This window comes from Lemur catta, chromosome 16 (assembly GCF_020740605.2).
Source record: "Lemur catta isolate mLemCat1 chromosome 16, mLemCat1.pri, whole genome shotgun sequence".
Taxonomy (NCBI): domain Eukaryota; kingdom Metazoa; phylum Chordata; class Mammalia; order Primates; family Lemuridae; genus Lemur; species Lemur catta.
This window is the reverse complement of record NC_059143.1, coordinates 6337681-6349256: the sequence shown is the minus strand read 5'-3', so window position 1 is coordinate 6349256 and position 11576 is coordinate 6337681. Positions and strand designations below refer to the sequence as shown.

Sequence of the window (11576 nt, the reverse complement as noted above, 5' to 3'; positions counted from 1 at the left end):
TCAATTGATTGCAGTGGATGTCTACTGCAACCAACTGGACAAAATGATGAGGATGCTTGGGATTAAGCAGCTGAGACTGGTCAATAGAGACAGGCCAATCCTCCCGCAAGACAACACTTAACCACATGTCCCACAAACAACTCTGTTCAAACTACAGAGGCTGGACTTGGAAACTCTCTGTCATCCACTGTATTCACCAGACCTTGCGCCAGCTAACCACTACTTCTTCCAGGCTTTGGACCACTTCTTTCAAGGAAAAATATTCAATTCTCAACAAGCTGTGGAAAACGCCTTTTGCAATTTCATCACTACTTCCTCTCCAGGTTTCTTCACTGCTGGCATGAACAAGCTACCGTTAAGATGGCAAAACTGTGTCGACAGTTTAGCTGCATACTTTGTTTTTTTTGTTTTTTTTTTTTTTAGGATATGGTCTTATATATTATTTAACTCAAAAAATCTTATTTTTGGCTGGACTCAGACTTAGAAGTAGATGCTCTCAGAGAGGACAGCCTACGTCTCTTGGCAATCTGTTCCTGGCACTTTTCTTTGGCCTCCTTCATTCTCTTGGCCAAAAGTTTAGCATATTCTGCAGCCTCTTCCTTATTTTTCTTAGTACGCTGCTTCTTCAGAGCAATACACCGACGTTTATGTTGCAGGACACGTGGAGTTACAAGTCACTGAATCTTGGGTGCTTTGGTCGTAGGTTTCTTGCCTTCTTTGTTTAAGGGCTTCCTTACAACATATTGGCGAACATCATCTTCTTTAGACAGATTGAAAAGTTTGCGGATTCTGCTAGCTCTTTTGGGCCCCAGACGACGAGGTACTGTAGTATCAGTCAGTCCAGGAATATCCTTCTCTCCTTTTTTTACAATAACCAAGTTGAGAACGCTCAGGTTGGCATCCACAATACAACCCCGAACAGATTTGCGTTTTCTTTCTCCAGTTCTCCTTGGTCTGTAACAGGAATGCCCCTTACTCAGTAGCAGGCGAACACGGCCATGGGTCAAGACACCCTGCTTCATGGGGAAACCTTGCTTGTCATTCCCACCACTGATTCGGACCACGTAACCCTTCCATTCTTCACCCAGAGCGTCGGCAGCAACTTCGGTGGCCATACGCTTCTCATAGAAAGTACGAAGTTTGCGTTCATCGTCCACTTCAATGAGTTTCTGGCAGCCAGTGGCTGGGAAGGAGATATTCAGCTTCATGTTGAAGCTGCTGACCGTCTCCGAGGCGCCACGAAAAAGAGGTAGCTGCATACTTTGATTAATTGTACTGCTTCTTGTTTGAGATATAATAAACTACACTTTTGGTTCAAAATCAGACATTTCATATTTAATGACCTAATAATAGATTCCAAGAAAAGAAACTGGAAGGAAGTAGGAATGTGACCAAATAAATCTCAAATTCATAGGAGGAACAGAGAGATGAAAATAGTAATAGCAATTTCTGGGGGGAAAAAGCAGCAGGACTGCTCTAAAACGTATTATAAAGTGTTCTGGTGACTGATAGCTGCATAATAAATCACTGCAAACCCAGTAGCATGAGTAATAGTAATTAACGTCTCATGTCTCATGAATCTAGGATTTGGTTGAGCTCAGCTAGGTCGTTCTTCCTTCAGTTTCCTTGTGTGACTACAGTCAGGTGGGTCTGGGGCTGGAGAGGCTGCAGAGTTGCCCCTCATAGCCTGGGCAGGTGCCTGAGCTTCAAAGGCTCAAACAGCTGGGGCTGGACCTGCTGGGCCCCAGGCCTCCCTTTCTGCCTCTGTGCAGTTCCAACACGGCAGCTTCAGGGCAGCTGTGTTGCTTCCATGTGGCTCCTGGCTCCAGAGGCCAGTGTCTCAAGAGAGCGTGGAGGAGGCTTCACCGCCTTCCCTAGCCTAGTTTCAGAAGTCACGCAAGTCACCTCTACTGCATGATATTTCTTGAGGCTGTCAAAAGGGCCTGCCCAGTTTGAAGGGGAGGGAACATAGCTTCTACATATTTTTGGAGGCATGCTAAGATTCTAGAAGATCATGTGGGATGGGAAGTATTATTGCAGTCACTTTTGCAAAAGGCAGCTACATAAAACTACAATAATTAAATAAGGTTGTGGCAATCTAAAATGAAACACCTTGGTCATGGCATAGAATAAAAAGCCAAACAATTGGACTTAATATATTTATAGTTTAATATGTGATTGAAGAGTCACATCAATCTCAACTCAATAGGAAAGAAAATTATTCAATTAGTTAGGCTGTGACAATTGATGATTTGAAGAATTCAATGTTTAAGAAAATAGAAAAAACTGAAAAAATATTATCAAAACATTGAGAGGGGTGGGGCACTTCAGAAGCTTAAAAGTTGTGGGAGAAATCCCAAAGGAAGATTTTTAAATGATTACAGGATTATGACAACTTTCTGAGTTCCAAAACAATCTCATTTTCCAAATAAAAAAAGGAAATAGATTACAAATTTAGAGATGTACTCTAAGTAAATATGAAAGAAAAAGGGTTAACATCTTATAATATATAAAGAGTTTATTCCCATGAAAGAACAAGAACTGACAATTCACAGTAGAGGAAAACAAGAAAAAGTCTTAAAAAATTTTTTTTTCAGAGATGGGGTCTAACTGTGCTGCCTAGGCTGGTCTCAATCTCCTGACTTCAAGTGAGGCAATGTGTCAGCCTCCCAAATTGCTGGGATTATAGGCATTAGCCACCATGCCAGCCTCATTCTGACCATTTCTAAGTGTACAGTTCAATGGCATCAAATACACTCACTTGGTTGTGCAACCATCACCACCAACCATCTCCAGAACATTTCATCTTTCCAAATTGAAACTCTGTGCCCATTAAACAATAACTCCCTATTACCCCCTCTCCCCAGCCCCTGGCAACCACCATTCTCCTTCCTGGTCTCTGTGGATCTATCTGACTACTCCAGGTGTCCCATCTAAGTGGAATCATAAAATATTTGTCTTTTTGTTGTCTGGCTTATTTCACTTAGCATAATGCCTTCAAGGTTCATCCACCTTGTAGCGTGTGTCAGAATTTCTTTCCTTTTTAAGGCTGAATAATATTCCATTGCATGGATATCCCACATTTTGTTTGTTCATTCATCCGTTGAGGGACACTTGGCCTGTTCCACCTTTTGGCCACTGTGAATAATGCTGTGGAAAAATAAACGAGGTGCTTCCATCTGCATTTTATTGCTTGGTGCCAGTGTGAGCTAATTGCTTTCTTCCCTTTTTAACAGACATTATCATAAGTTGTCCTTTTTTCTTTCTTCTCCTTAATATCAGATGTGATGTTGACAACAACGTCTCTAAGGAGCGGAACACCGACACAGGATCTCAGCAGACCTGGCGTCTGGCCTGGAGTCCGGCCTTGGGGAATCCGGCTCCACGAGTGGCTTTCACAGGCAGCTGCTGGGTTTCCCTTGGGGTTGTGTCCTCTCAGGCAGTGAGGTGAGGGGTGCACGGGAGGTTAGCTCAGACAGGAGCATCTCTAAACAGATGGGGAAAGGATTGTATGTAAAATACAGAAGAGGCCGGGCGCGGTGGCTCACGCCTGTAATCCTAGCACTCTGGGAGGCTGAGGCAAGTGGATTGCTCAAGGTCAGGAGTTCGAGACCAGCCTGAGCAAGAACGAGACCTCATCTCTACTAAAAATAAAAACAAATTATCTGGCCAACTAAAAAAAAAATATATATATATACATATATAAAAAAAAATTAGCCGGGCATGGTGGTGCATGCCTGTAGTCCCAGCTACTCGGGAGGCTGAGGCAGGAGGATCGCTTAAGCCCAGGAGTTTGAGGTTGCTGTGAGCTGGGCTGACGCCACGGCACTCACTCTAGCCTGGGCAACAAAGCGAGACTCTGTCTCAAAAAAAATAAATAAATAAAAATAAAATAAAATAAAATAAAATACAGAAGACTCTTTTTCAAGGTCTGTCTCCACTGGCCATGTCTGAACTAAGTGATTTTGCTGGACTAAGTGATAAAGTGGACCGATTGGCTTCTGTTTCTTTGTAATTTTAGACTTGGAATGGAATGACCCAGTGTGCAGCGAAGAGCACACTGTACCGGAAGAGAGGTCTGGCCTTTGCTCTTGGCTGCTGCGGTGGTCTCCAGCCCCTGGAATGCTCTGCCTGACAGGAGTGCCTTTGCCTGGAGGGTTGGCCACCAACGGTCTAACAATGTGATTTCTGACGGGGGATTTGGGCTACCTGGTGTCAGTTCTGCCTCTGGACAGGACTGAAGACTGAAGGTACCAGTCCGACCTCCAGGAGCGGCTGGAGACTACTGGGCACCAAAGCTCTGGTGGGCTTCCCCAGTTGGCGATGCCCCCTGCATGATCACACCGTGGCTGGGAGGAGTCTCACTGCCCACAACAAATGCAGAGAGGACGGCCAGAAGCTCCGTGCGGAGGACCCCTTCCTGCATCTCCGCCCTTGGCTGATCTTAATGTTTCCTTTCTCTGTAATAAACCACACCATGAGTATATCAGCTTTCTGTTAGTTCTGTGAGTCCTTCTAGCTAGCGAATTATCAAAACTGAGGGTGGTTTTGGGAACCTTCCAAATTTGCAATCAGTGTCAGAAGTTAAGGGTGGTCTCTCGCAGGGACAGTTCTCTCTAACCGTGCAGCGGCTGAGCTCTTGCACCCAGGTTCTGGGGGTCAATGTGGCTGAGTCACATAAACAGTGACCCTCTAAGGAGAAAGTTCACAAATGCCTGTTGCCAGGGTACTCAGAACTGCCCCGACTACCCCCTTTCTGGCTATTCTTCCTTAGATTCTGCAGTTACCAATATCTTTCCAATAAATTATATTTTTTTTCTTAAGCTGTCCCAAATTGGCTTCTCTTATTTGCAACTAAAATATTCTTAACTGCTATAGAACTCATAGGTGCTATAAAAGCATATGCAGGAGGAAGAGATTAGACCAACAGACTTCTCTGAGGAATTCCTCTAAAGGGTAAATAAAAGTCGACTTAGGTGAAGAGGGGACAGGAAATAGATAATGAGAAATGAGCCAGCCCTGAGTCCTCGAGGGCACTGATTCTTTATTTCCAAAATTGACACGTGGAGGGAAGGAGTCAAGCATTTATCCCGCCGCCCCAGTGGATTGTAAATCAGAGTAAACAAACTGCTGATGGGAGAAGTTCTTCTTTAGATAATGGAAGAGTCAAAAAGTTAATTAGAAAATCACCATGTTGCCGCTACTAATGAAATAACAGGTGCAGGTGGTGATGAAGACCAGCCTCCAAAGCCAGGAGGTGCCCAGGTGGTGGGGAACTTTCTGCTGGCCGGGCTGACAGCACCGGAACCACTAATTAATCAATCGTGACACAACTGAGAGTCAAACAGGGAGGCCCCTCCCCGTGAGATGCCAGAGGAAACACACAGCCTCATCCCCAGAGCACTTTTGCCCCCACCCAAACCCCTGGGTCTTACCATCGCTTCCCAGGAAATATGGAGCATATTAAACAATCAGCAACGATGTAATCAACCAAATCCAAATAGGGGGAAATTCTACAGGAAAATTGTCTAGATTTCTTTAATGAATAAATGGCAGGAAGAAAAAGGAGAGGAAAGGAAAATCATTAAAGACTAAAGGAGCCTTTAGACTTATCAATCAAATGCATTTCCTGGACCTAGTTTGAATTCTGATTTGAACAAACCAATCATCAAAAGACATCTGTAAGGTAATCAGGGATATCTAAACACTGGCTCTCTGTTCAGTAATAATAAAGAACCCCCTTTAAAAGAGAAGATAACATATTGTGGTTATGTTTTTTTTTTTTTAAAAAAGAATTCTCATTTCTTAGAGATACATACCACGGTATTTCTGATGAAATGCTCTGTTTCCTGGAGTAGCTGTAAAATATTTGAGTTGAAGGGGAGGGGTGTGTATGCAGAGTTATAAATAAAACAAGACTGGTCAATATTGATAATTGTTAAAGCTGGGTGACAGGAAGGCATTGTTTATTCTACATGCAGAATCTACTTTTGTGTATATTTGAACAGTTTCACAATAAAAATAATATTGGGAAAATTAGGTATAAATCTCATACTCTACACTGGGATACATAAGCCATAATGGTAATAACTGAAACCAAAAAAGGAGGAAACTATGGGAGAATTGTTTTGGTAATTTCAACCTGTGGCAGAATTTTCTAAGGATGAAGGACTTTGTATTCATCTTCTAATGTAACTGTATTCCATGTCAATATTTTACTAATGCTATGCTCTTATCAGACATCATATGGGTTTGTAGTTTACTTTTCTGTGTTTCTGTCGGGTTTTTCTGTTTTGTTTTGTTTGAGAGAGGCCCTCACTCTGGGCTGGAGTGCCATGGCACCATCAGAGCTCGCTGAAGCCTCAAACTCCTGGGCTCAAGTGATCCTCCCACCTCAGCCACCTGAGTAGCTGGGACTACAGGCACATGCCACCATGCCCGGGTGCTTTTTCTATTTTTAGTAGAGACAAGGTCTCCCTCTCACTCAAGCTGGTCTTAAACTCCTGGCCTGAGCCTCCCAAAGAGCTAGAATTATAAATGTGAGCCACCACACCCAGCCCAGGTTTTAAATTAGGGTTAGAGTACCTTCGTAAAATGAACTGTGACCTTTTCCAGACTAGACTCTAGAAAGTCTTTTTTTGGAGATATTTCTCTGTATTAGTCAGGGTTCTCCAGAGAAACAGAACGCACGAGATACATATATAAGAATTGACTTGTGCAATTATGGAGGCCCAACAGTCTCACCATCTGCTGTCTGCAAGCAGAGAACCAGGAAAGCCGGTGGTATATTCAGTTAGAATCTGAAGGCCTGTGAACCAGGCGTGCCAATTGTGTAAGTCCTATTCCTAGTCCTAGTCTGGAGGCCCAAGAAGCAGGAGGGCCGATGTCTGAGGGCAGGGGATGGACGTCCCAGCTCAAACAGGAAGCAAGTTGGCACTTCCTCTGCTGGGTTTGCTCTGTGCAGACTCTCAGCTGGTTGGATGGTGCCCACCCCCACGGGGGAGGGTCATCTGCTTCACTCAGTCCACCCATTCAAATGCTGATCTCCCCCAGAAACACCCTCAGAGACACATCAAAATAATGTTTTACCAGCTATCTGGGCAGCCCTTAGCCCTGTCAAGTTGATACATAAAATTAACTGTCACATTCTCCAACATCTTTTCATTTTTTTCCTAACAGGGTTCAGTGAGTTGTCACAGTTTCCCCCTCTTCTTTCTCCTTTCCCATTAGGATTAACTAATTAGTTTTTATATCTTCACTATGTTTCAATCTTCCCTTCAAGTTGGTTCCTAGGTCTTTTGTCATTAACCCAGTAGTCTCTGAGCACTTCCTTGCTTTCTGGTGTAAGAGATCAAGGCTCTTTGGTTTTTTCCCTGCCCTGGGCCTGCAAACTGTATTCTCCAAGAAGCCCTGGCTCCTTTTGGTGGCAAATGGTGCTTAGAGACCACAGAATGAACACCTGGTGCACTCAGCACTACTGTGTTGTCATCACTTCCTGGACTTTTCAGCCTCTAGAGCTGGGAAAAGCCTATTAATTTTTTTTCAAAAAGGAATATATTAATACATCATGAGTTCATACTTATTTTACAGTTCAAATTAAGTATCTCATGGCTTTTATTTCTTAATTTTATATTTGTATCTTTTTCCTCTTACATCAAATAGCTTGGTTACTAATAAAATTAGCATAATTACTTCATATATATATATAGGTAGGTAGATTATGTGTGTGAGTGTGTGTGCATGTGCACATGCGTGTATATAGTGGTGGTTTAATGACGTGTCCACTTGGCTAAACAGAACTACATTTTCCAGAATTCCCTTCCCAGTAGGTCTCTGGTTAGGGTTGGACACAAGAGAAATCTGTGAAGATTTAAAAGGTAGCAGGCAAGGCCGGGTGCGGTGGCTCACACCTGTAATCCTAGCCCTCTGGGAGGCCGAGGCGGGTGGATCGCTCAAGGTCAGGAGTTCGAGACCAGCCTGAGCGAGACCTCGTCTCTACTAAAAATAGAAATAAGAATTATCTAGACAACTAAAAATATATATAGAAAAAAAATTAGCCGGGCATGGTGGCGCATGCCTGTAGTCCCAGCTACTCGGGAGGCTGAAGCAGTAGGATCGCTTAAGCCCAGGAGTTTGAGGTTGCTGTGAGCTAGGCTGACGCCAGGGCAACCCACTCTAGCCCTGGCAACAAAGTGAGACTCTGTCTCAAAAAATAAATAAATAAATAAATAAAAATAAAAGGTAGCAGGCAAGAGGCAGCCACGCTCCACTCTCCAAACATCACGGCAGGCCAGGCCCTGCTGGACCCACGCGCACCTGTGGCTCTGCCGGCTCTTCCGTGGGTGTGGGCAGCCTCTGGATGCGGAGTCCTCCGGTTCCTGTGGGATCTCTTCCTTCAGCTTCTCCAAATCCTGAGCTGGGTATGAACAGACAGAAGAGGGGGCCGCGGGGTGGAGCAGAGGGAATCTCTGCTCAGCCCCACGTCACATGCATCTTCCTTTCCCACCTTGACCTTATGACTTCAGGCTCAGTGCGAGGTGTGGATGAAGAGCTGAACGGAGGCTGGTTAGCCAGCTCTGACCATTGTGTAAGATCAAATCCCTTATGAATTCTTTATGCTGTATCATTTCCGGTGGGTCTGCTTCTCTGCATCCTCACTAGTACTGCATCATACATGTAAATGTGCACATATCTCCTACCATGTGTATGGACTAACTTCAACATAACGATACTAGCATTATTACTATCAATATCAATTTTGTTTAAGATTTCTTTGTGATTCTTTTTGTGTCCAACATTACATATTTAGATAAAACATCTTTCCTCCACGAATTGAAATGTTACTTGTCTCATACTCGATTTTCATATTTCTTTGAGTCTAGTCTGGACTTCAGGACACTGATCTTTCTATTCAAGTGTCCGTACCTATCACACAATTTTAATAACTGTAGTTTTTAAATATATTTAAATATCTGTTACAACCACTCTCTTCTTAAATTATTATTCAGATTTTCCCTCACTCTTATCTTTCCTATGAAATTTAAAATTAGTTTATTTTTAAAAATACTGTTAATAGTTTTATTGGTTATATCAGTTTTGATCACTTATATTTTCTTAGAAAATTATCTACTTTATACACATTAAAATTCTTTTTCACCAAAATCTCACATATTAACTGTGGTCATATTCTCTCACTCTTTCCTAACAAAATATGTGTTGATTCTCCTCTTGTTTTCTTGGTTACATGTGTAAACAAACTGTACATTTTCTTCAGAAAACCAGCTCTTGGATTTTTCTGTCAAATGTATTGTTTTATGCTTTCTAATTTATCCATTTTTCTTTTGACTTTTTAATTTCTTGTCTTTGTTCTTTTTAGAGAAAAAAATTAGAAGAAAAAGTGATTGTGTATAACAAATACCTGTTTTCAATGTAAAGGAAAGGCATTTTTCTTTCATTTATTCACTAAATTAATCTTTAATGCCTATATGTTCTGAGTTAGGTACTAGCCAACAGGAAAATAAAAATATCCTTTTTATAAAAGGGAAATAGAAATCATTCCAGCATATAAATACTATCAGAGTCCCAGGAATGCTTTTCTGGAACATTCCAAAGCTGGATTGGCAGGCTCTGGCTTTTCTCTGGCTCTATCCATCGTCACCTGGATGTTCGCACTGGCTGTGATCTCCCTACCTTTAATGGAATAACAGAGGACTTAGAACTGGAGTTAATAATTTACACAAATTGTCCTGAGGTGTCTTAGTCATAGCTCTCTCAGACTTGTTTCTTCAAACACTTCTAAAACCGCGCCCTTTTGAGCCAAGAGGCCTTAGAGTCAACAAGTCATGCAGTTCTCTAGCTACCAAGGAAAGGTGATGAGACACTAATAACAGAAACATCTCGGCCAGACGCCAGTCTCTCACCTCGATGCAAGTATCGTGCCCCTTACTGTGTATTTCCTCCAACTGTTTAACCATTTCTTTTATGTGTAGTACGTATATGTCAACCAGGGGTAAAACTTCCTACTCCAGAAGTTTATTAAGCAGTAAAAGAGGTTCCTTTCACCTCTGAGTTCCTCTGACATAGATACTTCCTTTTTATCGTTTAGTACGAGCAGAGTGGATGCTACAAGGGTGTTTTAGCTTATAGCCACTGCCATCTAATGTTAGAGGACAGAAATTACCCAGAGCCTGGGCCGATCCCTTTGCAAAGGACGAACAAGTGAATTAATTGCCCAAGAACACAGGAGTTGGGGGAAGAGGGTGGTTCCAGCTCTGTTTCTCCCTACCCCTGCCATTCCCATACTGCGTCATGTTTCTCATCTGTACAATCAGGGTGATAGCAGCATTGGTAGATATTGGTTTTGTGAGTATTAAAGGATAAAATATATATGATGTGCTGAGGGCCGTCACTGGCGCATAAAATTTACTAAGTGTAGGCCTAAATTTTTAAAATCGTTTAACCTGGAATCTGTAACACTTCAATAGTCATGGTGTCCCTGAGTTCCTACAATTATACAGTAAAGAAAATAGAACAGTTTTGAATTACAGAGTTTTAGGTCCTTTTAACTTGTGTCACGAACCCAACTGGCAGCTACTGTGTTTCTCCCAAGAAATGTTTCAAGGTGGCAATCTGGCTGCAAGCAGAGCTGTATTTCATAGCAAACCCATAGTTTTTCCTAGATATCTATTACACTTTGCAGATCATTTAGGACAGCATAGATCTTTATTGAATTTACCTGATATTGAGAAAAAGGTTAACTTTCCATATAAAAAATATGACTTTGTGGGTTACCAGCTGGGGAGCGCTATGAAGATAATAGGGTAAAGCCCGGCCTGTGCAAGTCTTTGCTTCCACAACTGGACATCATCTTTGAGATTTCTCTTGAAACAAGTCAAAGCAGCGAACTTATTTTTAACCAAAGCTTTAAATAAATTAAGCCCTGGTCCATTTTATAACTTATTTCCTATTTTCCCCACCTGCCGACATCAGTTCAGCAAGTGAATTTCAATAACAAGTTGATAGGGTTTTTACACTGGGGTGTCTCCTGGTGACCTTTCAATAGTCATTTGACACTGAATAATTGAAGGCCCTTGTTTGGACCGATGATTGGTGGACTTATTGGACCCAGGGAGTTTTCTTCATCACAAATAATAGACAAGGCCAAGGTCTATCAAATATATATGGGGGGTTAGCTGGGCATGGTGGGGCACATCTGTAGTCCCAGATACTTGGGAGGCTGAGGCAGGAAGATTGCTTGAGCCCAAGGGCTTGAGGTCACAGTGAGCCATGATGACACCACTGCTCTCTAGCCTGGGTGATAAAGTGAGACCCTGTCTCTAAAAAAACAAAGAAAAAGAAAAAAGAAAAGAAAAGAAAGAAAATATGTGGGGGAAAGGAAGTCCCGCTAAAAACGTTAGATACTAAAAAGGAATACAAGACCTATTCAAATATGATAAGAAGTTGAAATAGCTTTGGACCACTGTCTTCTGCTCCTTAAACTGGTTATCCAGCATGGCTCCCCCCGGTGCTGTTTGAATAGCCTTTTTCCAGATAAATGAGACTTCAAAAGAATCTGC

At 42.4% G+C, this 11576-nt stretch overlaps 1 protein-coding gene across 1 annotated transcript; it reads right to left on the bottom strand.

Annotated features, from left to right (window-relative positions):
• Nucleotides 1–437: 437 nt before the first annotated feature.
• LOC123621504 (40S ribosomal protein S6-like) lies at nt 438–1248 on the bottom strand. Its single transcript, XM_045527231.1, has one exon. It carries the CDS (start codon nt 1206–1208, stop codon nt 675–677), a length of 534 nt encoding a protein of 177 aa, XP_045383187.1. The 5' UTR covers nt 1209–1248; the 3' UTR covers nt 438–674.
• Nucleotides 1249–11576: the final 10328 nt, after the last annotated feature.

What these genes read in the sequence shown, in the direction of transcription:
- LOC123621504 (XM_045527231.1), bottom strand. Translation starts at nt 1,208, where the DNA reads ATGAAGCTGAATATCTCCTTCCCAGCCACTGGCTGCCAGAAACTCATT.